This window comes from Lycorma delicatula, chromosome 3 (assembly GCF_047948215.1).
Source record: "Lycorma delicatula isolate Av1 chromosome 3, ASM4794821v1, whole genome shotgun sequence".
Lineage (NCBI taxonomy): Eukaryota > Metazoa > Arthropoda > Insecta > Hemiptera > Fulgoridae > Lycorma > Lycorma delicatula.
The window spans coordinates 172,239,938-172,261,403 of NC_134457.1; the positions used below are offsets into that span (position 1 = coordinate 172,239,938).

The 21,466-nt window shown below is 30.1% G+C and overlaps 1 protein-coding gene across 1 annotated transcript in view; it reads left to right on the forward strand.

The window, feature by feature from the left end:
* Nox (NADPH oxidase) overlaps positions 1 to 21,466 on the forward strand; it is a 705,004-nt gene that overhangs the window by 619,388 nt on the left and 64,150 nt on the right. Inside the window, exon 5 of the mRNA XM_075361037.1 lies at positions 8,432 to 8,529. Coding sequence (XP_075217152.1) covers positions 8,432 to 8,529 — 98 coding nt within the window. The remainder of the gene's footprint in view (positions 1 to 8,431; positions 8,530 to 21,466) is intronic.

The window sequence follows — 21,466 nt, forward strand, 5'->3', positions numbered from 1 at the left end:
TATTAGATTTTTCGCTCATTTTTTATGAGTCGATGTAGGGAACAATATTTTTTTCTAGTTTTGCATCTGCATGAGTAAATAGACTTCTTTGTTATAAATTTTTATTTCCTTAAGTGAAATCACATTTTTAAGTGATTTTTGTCACAGAATAAAGGATATAGGAACTGGGTATAATACTGAAGACGTATAGGTCTATGATTATACACAGTGTATTCCACGGAAATGTTTGTATCGTTGATTGGAAGCTTATACATTTATTAACCAATTTCGCTAAAAACTTGCATGAACAACAGAAAAAAAAAATAAACAAGATTTTCAACATAACAAAAGAATAAAATATTTTATAAAAATAGAAAATCCAAATTTAAAAAAAAAGAAAAACGGTAACAGTGTTGCTATACTTTCCTGGCACTGATGATTATTCTTATAGAGTAAAAAAAATTAATGATACATGAAAAAAGTTTAAAAAATTAAAAAAATGCGGGTTTTTAAATGTTTTTCTGCCTCCCCACCCACAAAGTCATCTCCTAAGAGAATCATTTAATTTTTCTACGTTTACCAAAAATTTATTTTTTGAAGATGGGGTGAATTTATATGAAATTTTACTCTAATATTATTGTTAAAAGTTTAAATAAACCAAAATAAGTTTTAAAAAATTAATATTTTAAAAATTTGATCAGCTCCCTCACTTCCAATATTTGCCCCCAAAGTATTTTTTTTGGGCCACTTGTACTACTGCTATATTTTGGAAGACATAAAACCAAAAATTCGGTTAAAAGATATGAAATAAATAATTTTTTTTCGTTTTTTAAGAAAAGGGAAGAATTTGGGGCCAATTTTTTTTTAATGAAAGATAAGCATATGTACCCATGTACTACTGAGCTTAATATAAAACGGGATAGTGTTTGAAAAATTTTTCCCAAAGAAACTAACTACTCCACCTCCTGGAGAAAATGATCCTAAACTTTTACCAACAAATTGTCCCGTACACACGAGACTCTTTGTCAAATTTCATCAAAATCGGCTTATTCAGTCAAAAGTTATTTTGTTTCAAACACGCCAACACACGTACATGCGTACGAACATTACCTCCACCTTTTTTTGTTTTTTGGGGCCATGAAACCTGGGTTGTGAAACGTCAAGACCCATACTGATACTCATACTCATTTTTTGACTGATTATAATACTTTCCTTCTTCCAGCTTAGCTTCAGAGCTGTGATGCCAGGAAACTGATAATGAAAGGACGCAATTGATATATTACGCAATTGAGGCTATAATGATAGCCTTTATTGCGCGAGTACAAAGTAAGTTACAACCACTGAAATATAGAAATACTGGAATGGGCACTAGCGTTATAAATCCGTGCCAACAAAGATAGCTGATTTAGAGGTATACCTCTCTTTGTCTACAGTCCGTTCAAAAAGTTTGTGACGATCTCTCTCATCACAAATCACAAGTTTTCTTTCATAATTCAAATTATTGTAGAAAGTTTTTATAAAAATATTTATATGATACAATGATTAACTCAACATTTAATTAATATTCATAAGCATTGAAATTTTTTTATTAATTAAATAGAATTATGAGATTTTATCACTTAATATTAACTATAATTAAGTATGGAATCACTTTCTGAAGGGACGGTACGTTAGGTACAATGCGCATGCGTTGCACTGTGCGACAATGAAAACTATACCTCTAAATCTATCTGTCTCACGTTCGTTTCCCGCTCACGTTGGACATAGGCAGTGACCATTCCAGTATTTCTATATTTCAGTGGTTACAACGCGAACCTTGGCGAGTGGCGTAAACTTCGTAAGAAAACTATACCTATAAATCTATCTGTCTCACGTAAGTTTTCCGCTCACGTTGGACATAGGCAGTGCCCATTCCTGTATTTCTATATTTCAGTGGTTACAACGCGATCCTTGGCGAGTGGCGTAAACTTCGTAAGAAAACTATACCTATAAATCTATCTGTCTCACGTAAGTTTTCCGCTCACGTTGGACATAGGCAGTGCCCATTCCTGTATTTCTATATTTCAGTGGTTACAACGCGATCCTTGGCGAGTGGCGTAAACTTCGTAAGAAAACTATACCTATAAATCTATCTGTCTCACGTAAGTTTTCCGCTCACGTTGGACATAGGCAGTGCCCATTCCTGTATTTCTATATTTCAGTGGTTACAATGCGATCCTTGGCGAGTGGCGTAAACTTCGTAAGAGTGCATTAATCATCATTGCGGAGAGTTGCATACCGTATTTATTCTATGACTGAGAAAATGTTGGGGTGATTGACTTATATCAATGATAGGAACACTTTGTTTACGGAATATATTTTTTTTAATTTTTCAAAAATACATTAAACAATACATTTTTGTGGTAATAAGTTATCAGTCAAATGTTTTGCCGTTTCTTTAATATCAATCGGTGTTTACTATCAATCGGAAGGCATTTCCTTCCTCAGAACCCGACGTATTTAACAAAAGGATAAACAGTGTTAATAGAAACTTAGTTAACGTAGGTGTACTTATAAATTAATTCTTAAATTAAAATCTAAGTAAAAGTCTAACAGCTGATACATTAAACAATACCCGTTTCTGACTGGTCAGTGGTTGAAAAGAGTAGACTTATGACTGATTGACCACCAGTATCATATGAAAATTTATTTCATTATGATACAGATTCCAGCTGCGTAATTCGAACGTCATAATACAGCCGTATAAAAAACAACTTTTTAAACATCTTTAAAGCTAATTAAAAATTAATTTTATCTAAATTTGTTTGAAACAATCTATTTCATAATTAAGTTTTTTATACAGCAATAAACGTTAAATAAATGTTTACAAATGAAAGTTTACAAACAATTATTTATAAATTGATTTTATAGTTTATATGTTATTTTTATAAAACATTTATTTTTTTTTTCTTTTTACATATTGAAATTTTTTTTCGTTAATTACCTAATTAAAATCTGTCACATTTTAATAAGTGTTGTACTTCAAAATAAACTTCAAAATTCTTACTTTAACTTCTATGGACTTTATTCATACAATTTTACTTAAAATAAAATTCTCTAAAACGTTTATGTTTTTGTTATTCATTTTACAAAATTATTTTATGCTAAAAAAAAAAATAGTATACTTTTCGACCCCAGTATTTTCCTTTTACTCTAGATTTATCGAAAACTACTAGACCTATTTTATTGTTCTAATTTTTTTAGGTTAGACTTCATATAAAACCATTTGGGTTCCAAAAATTACATATTTACTTAATTTTACCAAAGGCGCAAAGATTAGAGAAAACCTTTTCGTCAGCCACACTCGCTAACGAAGCGTTTCTGAACCTATGTTTATATGAATTTTCTTCTTTACTTTCAGCAGTAGAACATTTTTTACATTCTTTCTGTGTGTCTATATATATATATATATATATACACACACATACACACACAGATATATATTTATTTATTTATATATAGAAGGTGATTCAAAAAGGACCTCACAACTTTAAAAGTATATAAGAATTTATATCGTTAACTTAAAGATTCGGTTGAATCTGTAAGGTCGCATCCTTGAAGCTGCTGTTTTCAAAGAAATCTTTGCACGCTTTCTCTGAAGCAATCGATTCGACGTGCCTCACGTGAGACTGGCATACCACAAACGACTGTTTGGCGCGTATTTCGTAAACGATTGCACTTGAAGCCGTACAACCTAACTTCAACATATTACAGATGACGACAAAGTTGCTCGGCTGCAGTTTTGTCTAGAAATGATGATAAAATTGTAGACGATACATTTTTAGATATGTAATTTTTAGTGATGCGTTAACATTTCACATCAGTAGCAAGGTGAACACCCATAACTGCCAAATAAGGGGTATTAATAAGGGGTATTATTAAATAACGGGTATACGGCCCGTTCTTCTTCTAGGAGGCAACCGTAAATGGTTTCCTTTACAGACATGCTTCAAAATTTTCTAATTCCTTAGTTGTACTATGATGATCAAGACGGACGTTACTACTATCAGCAAAACGGGGCACTACCTCACTACTACCTACAAGTCCGAGATTTTCTTGATACTCGACTCCCATTTCGGTGGATTAGTTGTAAAGGCTCAATTGCATGGCTACCTCGCTCCCCAGATTTGATACCGCTACATTTTTTCTTGTAGGTTTTTATTAAAGATCGGGTTTATGTACCACCATTGCCTGCTAATCTTGTTGAGCTAAGACTTCGAATTAACGCCGCAGCTGCAGAGGAAACACCTGACTTGTTGACTATTGTTTGAAATGAAATTGACTTCAGGTGGGATGTATGTCGCTTTGCAAATTGAAACGATTTCAAACCAAAGTGAATGTTGAGTGACAAACTTGATGTGTTTTTCTATAAAATGAACCCTCAATCGAATCTGTAAGTCATCTCAATAAATTTTTATATGCTTTTAAAGTTATGAACTCTTTTTGAATCATCCGGTTTTGAATCAGTGGTTCCCAAACTTTTCTGAGTCGCGGCGCGCCCTTTTTCAATACAATTTTTCCATGGCGCTCTACACTAAGTAAACGTATGACTACTCGTAAGTAAGAGATAAAAATAAAAAAAAACTTGTGTATCTTCATTATTTTTTTTTACTTTATTAACGTTAAATTAATAATTATAAATGTCTTGGTTCAATTAATTATGAAGCTTTTACAATATTTTGCGGCGCCCCTGTGAAGAGGCCGTGGCTCTCCGGGACGCCTCGGCGCACAATTTTGGAATCACTGTGGTATATTATATACAGAGCGTTTCATAATGTTCTTAGGAGTTACAAAAATTTAGTACAAAAAAAGTATTTATTTCACTTACCTAAATGAAAGTTGTATGAGGTGATGCAGGGACTCAAATAGTTTTTGTTAAAATCTATAAATGTTCAATATGTGCTCCTCTGGTGACACGGCACACATCAACACGAAAGTCTAGCTCTTACCAAACTCGTTCTAACATCTCATTTTCGATTGAGTTGATTGCATTGATTATGCGATCCTTTATCTCAGCGATATCGTGCGGCATTGGTTGAATAAACACCTTATCTTTCACGTAACCCCAGAGAAAGAAATCACATGGCGTTAAGTCTGGTGATCTTGGTGTTGGTCTTCTTCAGACGCGTCCTATCCAGCGCCGAGGTAATACTGTGTTAAGGTACTGTCGAACCTCGTTATGAAAATGGGCAGGATAACCATCTTTCTGGAAAATGAATAGTTGAGTAGCTGAGGCATAAGCCATAATTGTAACATATCCAGGTATATCATGCCGGTTACTGTCGTTTCCATAAAAAAGAACGGCCCATACACTGCCTCACGAGAGATCACACAAAAAACGTTTACTTTCGGAGAATCCCGAATGTGTTCCACATAAGCGTGTGGGTTTTCAGATCCCCAAACTCGCACGTTATGACGGTTTACTTTGCCGCTAATATGGAAAGTAACTTCATTGCTGAAAATTATCTTGTTTAAAAAACCTTCATCTAACATCTTTTCCTGTAACTGTAAACAAAAATCGAGCCTACGTGTTTTATCTCCATCAGAAAGACGCTGGATTAATTGAAGATGGTTCGGTTTGCACAATAAACGTTTACGGAGAACTTTTCGCACTGTTGTTTTCGGAATTCCTAATTCTCTGCCTGCAGCCGCGTCGATTTTGACGGGCTGCGAATGAAACTTGCACGCACACGTTCAACATTGACTTCTGAGGTTGATGGACGACCAGTTGATTTTCGCTTGCACAAGCAACCAGTTTCACTGAATTATTTATACCATGCACGAATTGAATTTTCACTTGGTGACTCCTTATGAAATTTCAACCGAAACGCACGTTGCACAGAAATTACTGACTTTGACAAGTGAAATTCTAACACACAAAACGACTTCTCGATTCCCGTGGCAGCCATTTTCTCTACTGTCGACGCCTAGCGAGCAAATGGTTTACTAATTGCCTAGTATATGTAGAAAAAAACTATTTGAAGTACTCTTTCGTACAGTACTTGTTTTATTCTAATGAATGAAATAGTTTTTTGTTAATGAATTTTCGAAACTCCGAAGAACATTATGAAACACTCTGTATATACTATAAAATATATTTTTTTTATTTTTCATAAGAACAAACTTCTATACTGCAACAAAATGTGTTTTTTGGATCTACCATAAAACAGGCGGCGAGGGAGATCTGAAACCAGATAGTAGTAGAAGATATCCGTAACAATGGAAATAAATGAAATTGACGAGCATTCATTGCAACATTGGAAATCATAGAATTGTATTTAGCTCATTATTTTTATAATAGACCTTTTTATGTGGTCACTTCACACTTATTTATATAAATTATGGTTGCTTTTTTTATATTTCTTAATAATAAAATATACATATTTTATTCAATATATATTTCATTAGTAATTTGTGTTAAGTTAGGCTTTCTGGTAGTTTCCCATAAAAACTTTTAATTAAAAATTTTAATTGTATGTATAACTTGAACTGTAAAGCAAACCCACCGGGTTGGTTTAGTGGTTAACGCGTCTTCCCAAATCAGCTGATTTGGGAGTCGAGAGTTACAGCGTTCAAGTCCTAGTAAAGCTAGTTATTTATACACGGATTTGAATACTAGATCGTGGATACCGGTGTTCTTTGGTGGTTGGGTTTCAATTAACCACACATCTCAGGAATGGTCGAACTGAGAATGTACAAGACTACACTTCATTTACACTCATACATATCATCCTCTGAAGAATTATCTAAACGGTAGTTACCGGAGGCTAAACAGGAAAAAGAAAGGTTGAACTGTAAAGCAAGCTAAAATTTATCTTAGTGTATTATTATTATTATTTTGAGTTTTACTTAAATATAATAATCGTTGTATTTTTTACGTTTTCACAATTAAGATAATCATTGCAGAATATTTTTAAAAATGTGAACAAAAATTCGCGTAGAATTTATTTTTCGGTTGTATCCTAGAATAATGTGTTTCCAAATGAAATACACTAACAATATCAACGTATTCTAACTCAGAATAAAATAATTATATAATAAAAAGAATTAAAAATTAAAATTCATAAAATGTAAAATGTTAACACATGCTTTAAAAACTGCAGAAATAAATTTACGAATAAATTAAGATTTATAACTACTCTTCATGAGTGACATTTTATCTTTTAATTTTAAAGGCTAATTTATGTAAAAAAAAAAGCTGCCAACCTATTATCAAATCGATCTGGTTACAATCTGACTTTTTTTTATAGAAATAATATTGACTACATTTGTAGGCTAAAAGTTATAATATACTCGTACTCAAGCCAACTCTTTTTCTGATGGCCCAATAAATGCTGAATAATTTGTTAAATTTACATATTATTGAATCGATAATAATAATAATAGAAAAATTCATTAAAAATAGTATTCCCGTGATATTTATTGTGTTTCATGTTATACGTTCATACCACACCGTTATGAAAATGATCAATTATAGCTAACGAAGACTAGATATTTTTTTGTAACATGTAATAAAGTCTTTGACATATTTACGATAGAAAAGTATTATTTGATTTGCATTATTACAATAACAACGGACTTGTGTTAACGAGATGTGATGTACTGTACAACTTGAACGGCTATAATATTTTAACTTTCATCAGTAAATCCGAGAAGCATTGTGTGAATATACTTCTCGTATAAGTTTACATTTTCATGTGACACACTTGAACGCTAGTGTATTTAAATATATTCTTTTTACCGAGTATTGTATACATTTACGATTGTATCCGACTACGTGAACTGTTAACATACTGCTAGATTTCTAATATGATATTCATTTATTTTTATTCTCGCCCTATGAATAAACATTCTTTCTCTTTTTTTTATTCTGGTGTTTTCTTTACCCGTTCTACGAAACCAGAAGCGAATGTTTTATACACTGTAAATAAATGTTGTTCTATGAAGAATGTGAATTTTATCCGTTGAAGTTTTTACTAGTATTATTATCATTTGCAAAACTATTTCGTATTTACTAACTGTTGAATTTATTCTCGTATCGAATAAAAAAATTTGCCCCACAACTTACAACTTAAAATTTATTAATTTTTTTCATTGTTAAGACGTCATGCATGTTTCAAATGGTTGTAAACACTAGATGAAATGATATTATTTCCTTATAATTAACCAATTATAAAAACTTATTTTTTTGTGTAAAAAACATTATAAAAAGTGAAGTAGTCACATAATTATTGTCTAGTAGTAATATTAGTATGTTAAACCTAAACCTAATTATAGTTTATTAAGCAGTTATTAATTTCTGCAAACAATGTAAATTAATATAAAATTATGAACCTTTAACTCATTATCTTGAATCGTATTTTATCTATAAATTTATTGATATTGTGATCATCTTTATTTTTCATTTTTACAGATAGTAGACAAGTTATTTCGATTAGTAGATCAGGATTCCGATGGCATCGTTGCACCAGGCCAGATCATGGAGTTCATCGCCAATCTAACAAACGCTCGGTAATAATGAATTATTATAACTATTTTTAATAATATTCTAAATATTATCGGCGCTATTACTTGAAATGTTTGTTAAATTTATAAATGAGTTTTATGTTTTGTATAAACTTTAATGGAAGTAAGATATCGGAATGAATAAATCTCTATTGAATCATAATGTTTTTTATCTGTACATTTGTAAGAGAAAGAAAATATTGTAATCATTAGAAGTTTGCTGTTTGTTTTATACACGTAATTTTAACAGAATTTAGTACTGATGTGTTTATCAATTTGAATGAATATATGATTTAATTCATTCTGTATTAAAATTTAACTTAATTAAATCATATTTTTTTTAAAACCGATGAAATTATTTATTCTAAAAATAAATTAGAATAAACAGTTTATATTTATAAGAATTACTTTTTTATTTTTATTTAAGACATGTGATCGATGTTTATTTTACAAAAGAAAATAGAAGGACTTTAAGGGGTGCACGTTTCTTCCATAAATTAATTATGCCTAAATTTAGGTAATAATAAAAATAAAAAACTATTTACTACAATTGTATTTAATTACAGTTTTCTTTTTATTACGGATGTAGTACTTTTAGTAATAATAATTCATATTTCGTTTGAATTGTATTCATTTTTAGAGTGCTGTTAAAAAATATATTTTAAAACTGTTTTTAAACGCCCGAATAAAATAAAGATTTAGTCCTACAATAAAATAATAAAAATAATTTATTCAAGAAAATAAATTTCAATAACCGATTTTTCATAAAATACTTAAAATAAAATTTTAAATTGATAAATTTTACTACCGTTATGCTAATAATATATTTCATCAATAGAAGAAATGTGTGTGGGCGACCGACATGATAATCATCAAACGAAAATATATTGACATTTTTCATTTTTCCTTTATTCTGTATGTTTATTGAGTAAGTTAATAATAATCAACTCTAATGCGGTGTCTTTTTCTATATTGTCACTTTTTCTCCTAAAGTAAACATTGTACTTGTTAAACATTTAACTATATCCGAGCAGATGCTGATAAATATTTTAAGTGCGGGAACTTTATTATTAATATTTTTTTTTTTTTACCTTGAAGTACTTTTTTGTTCTAAATATTGACAAACGTGTGAGCGGAACACCTTTTCATAATCACTCAAATGCAATCGTTTTGCCTAGGAAAGAAGGAAGATATTTGATGGATGATTATTCTTTGTAAAATATGATCTGTAAAGCTGCAAATACAAATACAAATACAAATCTAAATAACAATGACGTAAATAATATAATATTACTCAATCTGACATTTAAAATTAATTTAAATGTCAGGAAAAGATTTTTGAAAGTGTATGTTTGGAGTGTCGCTTTATATGGAAGTGAAACTTGGACAAAAAAAAAAAAAAAAAAAAAAAAAAAAAAAAAAAAATTTGTCACTTTATCCACCCATCTGATTTTTAACATTCTCCTATAGCACCACATTTCAAAAGCTTCTAATTTTTTCTTCTCAGGTACTCCGATCGTCCAAGTTTCACTTCCATATAAAGCGACGCTCCAAACATTTACTTTCAAAAATCTTTTCCTGGCATTTAAATTAAGTTTTGATGTAAACAAATTATATTTCTGAGTGAAAACTCGTTTCGCCTGTGCTAATCGGCAGCTTATATTGCTCCTACTTCGTCCATCTTTAGTAATTCTATTTCCTAAATAACAAAATTCTTGTACCTCTATAATCTTTTCTTCTCCTATTTTCTTTCACATTCAGTGGTCCAACTGAACATATTAGCCAAATAACATATTGGTCAAGCTGAACATATTATTCCAGCCTACGTTATCGAATGCCTTTTCTAGGTGTATAAATGCCAAGTATGTTGGGTTTGTTTTTCTTTAATCTTCCTTCTACTATTAATCTAAGGCCTAAAATTGCTCACCTTTTCCCTATAATTTTTCTGAAACCAAATTGGTCTTCTCCTAACAATTCTTCCACTCCCCTCTCAATTCTTCTGTACAGAATTCTTGTTAAGATGTTTGATGCATGGCTAGTTAAGCTAATTGTTCTGTATTCTTCACATTTATCCGCTCCTACTTTCTTTGGTATCATGACTATAACACTCTTTTTGAAGTCTGACGGAACTTCCCCTTTTTCATAAATATTACACACCAGTGTGTATAATCTAGCAATCGCTTCCTCACCTGCACTGCGCAGTCGAACTGAGACTGTTCAAGACTACACTTCATTTACACTCATATATATCATCCCCTGAAGTAATACCTGAACGGTAATTACCGGAGGCTAAACAGGAAAAAGAAAACAAAAGTGTATATAGTGTGTCATTAGTATCTCCTCACACGACAAGGAGCGCTAGTGTAGTACTGACGTACAGCTGCTGTAGTCGTCTTCTTTGTTTTAACGTCACAGGTGAGCGGTAGAATTAAATATATGAGTAATGTAAAAAAAATATTTAGTAACTGATAGTACCGTAACACCCGCGCGAATGAAATAACAGAATACGCGTGCTTTAGTTAGAATCATTGAATTAAATAAATTAAAAAAATATTATATTTAAATAAAACGATAAATATTTTTAATTAAGCTGTGTGTGAATGTGTGTATAAGCCATGCATCAGAAAAAAGCCGCGTGGCGGGAAAGTCCTTCAACACTGTCATCAGCTTTTTTTACTTTGTTTACAGTACAATATTTTTTTTATGTATCTATAATTTTCCCCATTAATATATGTAAATTTTGTATTTATCCTGTTTTCTATATTTGGAAGTGCACCCATCTGGGTGAGGTGATAGATCGATATTGGATTTTTTCCATATAGTTTTCGTAGGTGTGTTTTTGAGTTATATCTGGTGCTTTGTGTTACTGAAATAAATAGTCATTTTCATTCGTAATTGAAAAGTCATTTTTGATTTTAACTCGGTGTATGATCATATGTTTGAGAAGTTTTTTCTATTTGATTTGTTAATTTGTTAAACAATTCTGCCACATAATATTCTGAGAGCGATTGTTCATAGCACTGTGGTTGTTGGGTTTAAATTTTGTATAACTCCTGCTCTTTCTCCTGTATTGTGTTCGTGTTTAATTCGTTGTCTGAAATTTGGATTATAATAATTATTTATGACCGTAGTGTATGTATGTTATTAGTTAAAATTCAATATCCTATTGTTTTTGAGCTTACATCATTGAATATGGATTTTAACATTTTCTAGCTAAATCTTAAGATTTGAAGTTTTATGTACACAATATATCACTAGATACTCGTATATACATAAAACTGGTGCTCTAGATTATATCGCAAGTCCATATCTGATGTGTGATTTAATAAGTGCTGCGTACATAATTTTATTTGTATATATTGGCATCTTTGTTATTGCATGATTTATGCTATATGAAATTTGTCTTAATTTGTTGTCAAATTGCTTATGTATGTGTTCCATTTTAAGTAAAAGTTTAGCCTTAAACAAATAAGAATTGCTGTCAGACTAAATAATAGTGATAATAATGATTATATAACATTAATTGCTTGGTTTTAGTCATAGTTCTCAACCTTTAGACAATATAAACCAAAATACTATACTCTTGAAGGTACTATATTCAGTAAAACCTCCCCAAAACTGAATCTGACGGGACCTAGTAAGAATTCCGTTTTGAAGAGATTTCCGTCTTGCAGAGTTTTAAAAAATCGAGCTAATTTATCGTGAGGTCCTGTGCTATGAATTACGCAAATTTAAATGAAGTTAGACAAGGATAAACGTTTGGAATAATCCGGAAATTATACTGCATATAGAGAACATTAACCACTAATTTAAAAAATTTTTCAGTAACATTAAAAGAGGGTGTTTTTTTATTTTTACAAGTTAGTAATTTTTCATTTAAGTTACGTTTAATAATCAGTTTATATTTATAAGAATGTTTTGTTTTTTTATTTTTTATTTACAACATGTAATCGATATTTATTTTACAAAAGAAAGTTGAAGTGAAATAAATAATTAGTTTAAGAGGTGCACGTTCCTCCCATAAATGAATTATAAGGCTTTAATTTATTTATTAATAAAAACAAAAGAATATTTACTACAATTATATTTACAGTTATTTTTTTCAGTTTTCTTTTTATATCGGTTCTAGTACTTCTAGTCATAATAATTCACATTTAATTTAAATCGTATTAATTTATAGAGTACTATTAAAAAATATATTTAAAAATATTATTTATGATATTATTTTTAAATTCCCGAATAAAACAAATATTTAGTTCTATAATAAAATAATAATTTATTCACGAAAGTAAATTTTAATAATAAAAATTATTGAATATATACCGATCTTTCCTCGTAAATTTTTCATATTCCCTGAATTAATACTCATGTCCCATTCCTTAAGAATCAGTGGTTTAAATGACGGTTGGCTATGCACGTAGAATAATTTCGTACTCCTGCGAGCGCAGTGACAAAACACCGAAAAACGTTGAATACATAATACTCCACTACTATTTAATCATATTCTTCCTCCGTAAAAATTAAAGTTATTTTCGAACATTTTTCTATGAATGGCGATTGCAGCACCATCTAGTGTTCTTTCCCCTTCTGAATCTCTCACAGTGTAGATTTTAAAAATTAATACATATAATAACGATGAATGAGAGACGACTAAGTAGTAGTACTGATAATCTCACTCACTAGTTGAACTAAAACCCGTCGAGATATTTCTTGTTTAATACGTTGTTGCGAGCGTTTACCTGCTTATAGAACATTCTACAACAATGTAGTGTTTTTTACTCATTAGTTTTAAAAGGTCCATACTACTAGATTAGTTTTCCAAATTTGGAGATTTTTTATTATGTCTAACGTAAATTTTACTCAAACTTTGTCAAGTTTGAAATAAACAATTTCGGAATACAGTTGATAAAATTAAAAAAAAAAACTCTAATAAGCCATTTTTTCTTCACTAATTAGTTTTTATTTCATAAAAATCGGTTGTAAAATGATGGAAACATTTGGGATCGCGAGAAATATGTTTTCTACTTGTGAGTGCGTAGAGGTAGAACCTTTTAATTTACTAATCTTGTACTCGTTTAACTGTCTTCATCGAGAATAATGCGATCCTTCCATTACAGTTAATCTATTTAATTACGTTACTTTTCTTATAATATAAAAAAAAAACAAAAGAGCATTTGCTCGGAAGGGGTTTTTTTATCATTAATGTCGGATGTGAATCTCAAATCTGTTTGAAAATTTTTGTTTTCGATTATGCATAGGGAGGAATGAATAATGGTTTTACGTGATACAGTGTAATTTTTTCGAGTAAAGAATATTTATGAGCCGTGCTAGTAAAATTTTATAAAAAGAATTATATTTTACTAACGTATTCCAGCCTCGGTAGCGCCTTTATTTATTTATTTTTTTTGTTTTATTTATTGATTCTTTTACTCCATTTCTCCTTTAATTTTAACCGTAAAAAGATTTTAACCTGGGTTAACTCATGTACGATTTTTAATATTGTAATTCTAAATTCAAATTTTTGGGATCTATGCACTTAATCATTTACTTTACGTCCGTATCATAACTGTACCCGTAAATTTTCCACGGTAATTAAAATAAAAAATAAATATTCTTAACGTTTAAGAGTAACCGTCTTGGCGTATCCCCTTGAAATATTACTTCTATTTTATTTATTTTATTTTTAATGTCAATTTGTATTTATGTTGAAGAAAATATTACAGACTATTTAAAACAAAAAACAAGAAATTCTCTTTCAGTCTACATTTTAGAAAGCAAAGATTTTAGATAGAACTATCCCCGTTTATTCATTGCTGGATCTTAAACCAATAATTCTTCGTTGCAGTATTTCTACATCCCAAGTCTTGTAACAAAACAACCTTATAATAAATTAAATACGTATATCACTACAGTAACAACACAAGACTGCTGTAAGAGGCAATCCTTCAGTTACCAGCGTAGGCACGCGTTACGTTATATTATTACATCCTGCATCCCGGTTAACCACTATGTAAAGTACGCTTCACTGTAGCAGTACATTATTTATTACACCGTTACTGCATATATATTTCACTATACACTTACTTCATACTACACACAACTTTGTTGTATTGCATTTTACGTCATAAAATTTGCGATGCATCTCGCCTTCAATAAGTTTACTTTTCACCTGTTTGTATTTATTTATTTATTTGAGATTAACCTCTTGCATTAAAATTAAAATAAAAACATTAAAAGAAATAAAATGGTTAACATCTTGTTTTTATCATCTTACATTCAAATAATTTCCTTTAATTGTTTTTAGGCTGTGTTTTTCACATCAATGCTGTTTTGGCTGTTACATAATGAATAAAAATCATGTAATGAGTAGCCAAAATTAAAAAAAAATTACTTAGAATAAATAATATTTTGTAATATCTAAATTTTTTAATATGATCTATTAAAAAAAATACTGCAATATACTTGAAAACGAAGAAGACTCGGAGATTTACTGAAAAAAACTTACAAAATTCAGTCTGCCTCAACAATATTTTAGAAAATTTTTTATCTATTCTGTTATCTGCATCCCCCTAACAAATAATTATCTGCTATAACTATATGAAAATTATTTGCAATGCAGCATTTGCTGAATTTTTTATTAATATGATTAAATATTTTATTATTTCCTTCGTATAGCAGGTATGATTTTTTGTAGAACCGGTTTCGGTCTCAGCCCATCTTCAGATACATTGTATTAATCCATAAATTCCACATCTTTCAAAACTCATATGCAACATTAAAAACAGATTAATCGTATATAACTACAAATTATTACAAGAACTTTTTAAGCACCTTACAGCGTCACTGTTATTATTTATTTTATTTTTTATACAAATTAGATATCTGTATTCTATGAAAAATGATGTTCAGTTTTATTTATAATATAAGCAAATAAATAAAATAAGGAAATTAACTTATTTGAGGTTTATATAGCTTTAATATTATTATCAACAACAGACTGATAAATAAAAGAAAACAAAGAGGACAGGCAATGATAAATAGTATGTTTAAATTATTGATACGAGTGTAATCGTCAAATAACAGTTTTCATAAAATATGTATATTTAACATAATTTGGATTAAAGATAAAAAATAAATAAATTAGTGACAACATAAAGTACTTCACAAAGTTTTAATAATAATTTACAAAAAAAAAAAATCATATCTGCTAGATGTAAGTAAAAATAAAAAAATAATCATATTTTCTATAAATGAATTCAAAAATGAAGATTTGTCTAAATATTTTTAATGCCTCAAAAATAATATTAATAAGCCTGATGTCATAAAAGAAAAAAGTGTTACCAAATCAGACTCTTAAAATTAAAAAATAATGTAATTAATGGTTAATTGGGGGGATATTTCATATTAGTTGGCAGGGATATATCTTATGTATCATAAACTGGTGTCCTGCCAAAAGAGGTACTAATCATTCTCATAATTGACATAATCATTCCCAAGAGTAACAAACAGCTTATGCTAGCATTTCAAGATAAGTGAAGTGTGAAGTGAGTTACCTTTTCACTGATCCAAACATAGTGTTCCACAACAATGAGCCAATACCCAAAAATGTTGGTACATTATACACGAGCCAGAGAAGCCTTTTTAAGAAAAGAGGCTTTTCTAACAAGTGGCACTTGCTTATTTTTTGCAATCCAACTGTGAGAAAAATAAAGAATAATTTCTTAAAAAAAAGATCTCTGTTTCCCTTTCTATAGTAAACAATACATTTAAATTCAATTGGGGAAAGTTAGGACTGTAATTAGTAATATTATAATAAACTGATATGACAATTACTCAGTAATTTTGAAAATTCAATTTCATATTCAAACACTAGTAAAGGTTTAATGAGTTTTAAATATTTAAAAATTTAATTTTTACAATTATTCTTACATTTTTGAATTTGAATTGAGATATCATATATCGAGATAATTTTTTGTTAATCGAGATATATAATCAAGATAATGGCTCTATGAAATGATGCAGCCACTTTAATGCAATTTATTGAAGACCAGAGGTTGGTAAACTTTTTAGCAGATGAAGTATATACTGAAATTTGGATAATTTGAAGATGTACCATAGTTGTCGAACAACCAAGAAGTTGCATTGTGAAAATGAGAAGAAAATGAATTAAAAACAAATGGCAGGAGCTGGCAGCTTAAATTTAATGAATGGTTTTCATAGATTACTGAAGTTGAAAAAATTGGTCTTAGACTAAATCTACTTCATTTCATTGAATAAGTAATAAACATACAAATTTGATATACATTGAAATAAATATTAAATACGTTGGAAAATGAAGTAGGGAAAAGATGCCTTATGTATTGAAATTATATAGAAATGAGATTTAATTATTTTTAACGTCATATTTTTGTGAAATAATAACTTACTTTGATATTTTGGTACTATTTATTTCATTTAAATTTAATGAAGTTCAAGAACAATTTTGTTATCTATATTATAATAGGGTGTAAATTGGCAATCGTTAAAATTGACATATTTTTCCTAAATATCATTTCATCACAAAATTCATCATTATGTTTGTAGGATGTTATGTAATCGGTATTGAAGAAAGGATATAAATTATGAATCACTAACATAAATATCAACTAACATATTTGAATTCATTTAAATAAATCAATTTACTAACAACATGTTAAAAGTAACTTTACCTTTAAACTGGTTATTTTAAACATGAATCTGACTTTCTTTTTTCTTTATTACTTTTTATAGTTGAGTTATTTTTTCCATAAATGTGACCAATGAAAAGTAGGAACAGTTAGATATTAATCCATTTTCTAAGTTTCCACATTTTTTCTTTCTTTTTAATATGATTCTGTTTTAAATACAATAAAGAAAGTACACCCTTATCGAAATTAGAATTTATTTATTTCATTCATTTAGATCTAAATAAGAACAGATTTTCATTTTCTTAGTTGTATAAATTTTATGAAAAAAAGGAATGTGAATTACTTTTTTACAAAACTGCTTTTCATTTAACAAATTTTAAATAGGAGACCTATTTTTAATTTTTGTCACATTTGAGTAATGATTTTACCATAGTCACGTCGATTGATTATAAGACGCAAAGTACACTTCACTATAGCAGTACAGTACTTGTTACATTGTTAAAGTTCAATAACGGAGTATATGTGTACTGATATATATATATATATATATATATATATATATATGAGTGTTTCTAAAATGGTGGGCTGGCTTACTTTTTCTACTTGTAAAAATACACAAAAAATATTCTTAGGAAAAAATGGCAATTTTTCCTTCGTTCTCCCCCCATTTACCATTTTGTTATTTTTATATAAAAATTTATATCCCAAATTCAAATACAGGAATCACATTAATATTTGCTAAGTGTTTTAGTAATGCGGTATTAAAATTAGCAAAAAATCAGGAATTAAATACCTTTGCAAATTACAAAATGGTGGCCATGCTTATTTTTCAATCCATCTCCAAAAATATTATTTTAATCAAAATTTATGTTATTTGCTAAAATATTAAGCCTTTTATTTTGAACAATATGACATTTTAATTTTTTTAAATCGGTTAAATACTCGAGTTATGGAAAATTGATGTTCTAATTTTGTGTCTGTTTTCATGTACTCCATGTTATGTTCAGTTCGATTAAATATTTTTTTTTTATTTCTTGTTAATTCTAGTATCAGCCATGATATGAATCAGTTAGTATCAGCCGTGATTCACTCACACAATTGAGATAATTAAGCTTTCTTTAAATGCTGGTTGGAGTCACGTCCATCAAATTGCCCCTCCAGTCACAATAGAAATGCCGCAATTGAGCCTTAAAAGGCCTATTAATAGAAATTTTGAGTGGTTGTAATATGTCAGTCATTCTTCCTGGTATCAAACCATGTTGCCCTTCTCTTGCCATAACTTCTCCTTCACTTTTTCTGTTAAATGGCCTCGAAAACTGTCCATTAACATGGACCTTGACATAACAGTGTTCCTAGATGCCAAAAGCACACACATTATCTTCAACTAATCCAGTAAAATTTTTCAGTCATCCACCCTTTCTCCTGAATTCTTATCATTATTCTATGCGGTAGCTTCTCCTTAGGTATGGCTTTACATTTAAAAATGACATAAGGTGGGAGTTTGTGTCTATCAACAGAATACCTAGCATTACAGGACACCTCTTTTTCTGCTCCTGTAGTTCAAATGTGCACTGTTTTTTCACCAGCTTTGTTCACTATTGTTTCACTAGGAATATCAAAGAATATGGGAGTTTCATCTGCATTTCCAATAGCCCCATGCTAGTTGTGTGCATTCTGTAACTTCAGAACATGACTTTGAAACACAATAACTTTTTCCTGGTAAGAGTTGGAAAATTGTTGCGGCATTGTTGTCTTTCACTGAATCACGAGGTCATTTTATGCTATGAAGCACTCTGCCCACCCATAACTGGCTTTAAATTCATTCTGAGGAATTCCCATCCTATCTGATAATTGATTTAATTCAAACTGCAACATTTTTATGGACTCAGAAAATCCATCTGCCCATATTTTCTTGGCATATTTCAGAAGAATTTCTTTCTACTTCAGGATATTTCACCTTCTTTACATTAAAAGATTGTCGATTTTGGAATGTTTTTTCAAGATCATCTTATATTCCAATTCATCTTCAAACATTTTTTTCAGCTATATTGAACTTCTTCCAGCTGCTCGGTTTCCATTTTCTTGCTTATAATGCACTACTTGCAACTTAAATTTACTACTGCAACTTGCTCTTATGCGGCCCATGTTTCACTGCTTAGTGAGTGAAGTCAGTTAAAGAAAGAGTATACACAATACTAATTCTTTCTGGTAGGAATGCTCTCTACCCTCTTCCTGTGCAATACCATAACCGGGCAAGCAGTTAAAGATTTTCACATTCATCCTTCTGTGAAGAGAGGAACCATTATTTTGACATCGCGGATCTTAGAAATTTGCATCATTATCAATTTTCTCAATACTACTGTCTTTGGATGAAATACTAAGAAAATAATTTTGTCTTAGAATTATTGCCTCAGAAACTGGGTTCAGCTTATACATGCATGGAGCCAATATATAACTAAATAGAAACAGTATTTTGTGCTTTAGCACAGCATTTTTGTGATACCTACCAAAAAAATTATCAGCAATTCTTGTATTTATTTGAATAACTTCTATGAATATTGTTTCTGTATGACGCTTTTTGTTTATGTCACCCAAACTGTGACTCATGTCATGGAGAAAACAAATTTAAAAAAAATAAATTATTTGTTGTTATTACCTTAAATTGTCAGAAACCCATATTAAAAGTTTTAAAAATATCTCAACAGACTAATTAAAGAATAAAAATATAAGCTTTTTATAATAGTGGATAGGTAAATGTTCATTTATAAAAAATCAAAATTTTTTGCTAACTTTTAAAAAACGTTTTAATTACTCTACTAAGTATCATAAAATGCTTATACTCACTGTAAGATGACAACAACAACTTAATTACTTCTTCTATTAAATATAAAATTTTAATTGATGGGATAGCGATAAAAATTAAAATAATTGCTGGCATTGTTGTTCAGATTGTTTCTGTTAACATATTATTTGATAATTTATTTTTTTGTTTTTTTTTTTCTGAATTTTTATGGGCATCGACTGCTAAGGTCATTAGCCCTCGTCACAATCTTTAAAAGAAACTACTATCACCATCTGGATCGTCATATGTAAGGGTGTAAAGGGCCCTTACATTTTATTTAAAAGTACAAACTACACAAAACATTTAAGACATAAAGACAAGGACAATCACAAAACACTTATGGGGTGTAAAGGGCCCCAATATTAAAATTCGAGATAGGTTCCCAAAAGACCATTAAATTAAAATTAAAATTAAAACTTATCCTACCATATCTTTCTTTCTTTCTTCTACGAGTCTCATTTATAGTTTGTTTAAGCACCCTCGGGGCGACCAGAACCGCCGTTGAGCAGTATATCAGTCGCGCCAGGGTGCCGTGGCAGTTGAATCCTTCTTATAAACAGGCTATAGGCATGCACAGCGTACACCCACAGCCTCGCGCCCTCAATCCACCCTTGAGGGTCCCCCATGCCATCATCGGACACACCCCGACTCACTGCTCTTGAATGCAGGTGAGCCAAAATGGCTTAGGCAAGAGGGCTACCTCCCGTCACTATACGTGTCACGTTTCGACACTCCCTTATGTATATATGCAAAATATATATTTTAAAATTAAAATTAAACTTATCAATACCATTTTTTCTTTATATATATATATATATATATATATATATATATATAAGCTACCGCTTAGAGTTTCTTTTGTCACAGCTTTAAACTTTCATTTTTATAGACTTTTAAGAAGTCCACTGGCGTGTAAAAATGCAACTATATTTTCTTCATTTCCATTATCCAGATCAGCAGTAATATTATTTCTAAAACGGAACCTCTTTCTGAAGTCCTCATATATGGTACACTCTTCTATAAGATGCTTAATTGTCAGTGTTTTATTACAAACACCGCACATTGGTCTCACTTCGCCGGTTAACAAATATAAATTTGTTAATCGCGTATGACCGATTCTAAGTCTGGTCACCGCTACTTGTTCACGGCGAGTCAACTTATAGTCGCTTTTCCATTTATAAGGAGAAGATTTTACTGTGTTTAATTTTGTATTTAATGTCCTCCATTCAGCATTCCACTTGTTTTTTACTATGTTTGTTAGACGGTTTTTAACATTTGCCACTCTTACAGGAAATGCATCCAAAACATCGCAGACTGTTGCCTTTCTGGCAGCTTCGTCTGCGATTTCATTACCTGTAACACCAGCATGCCCCGGAGTCCATACAAATACGCATCGCTGTCCTCGTTGTTTTAGTACGTATAAAATGGACAGGAT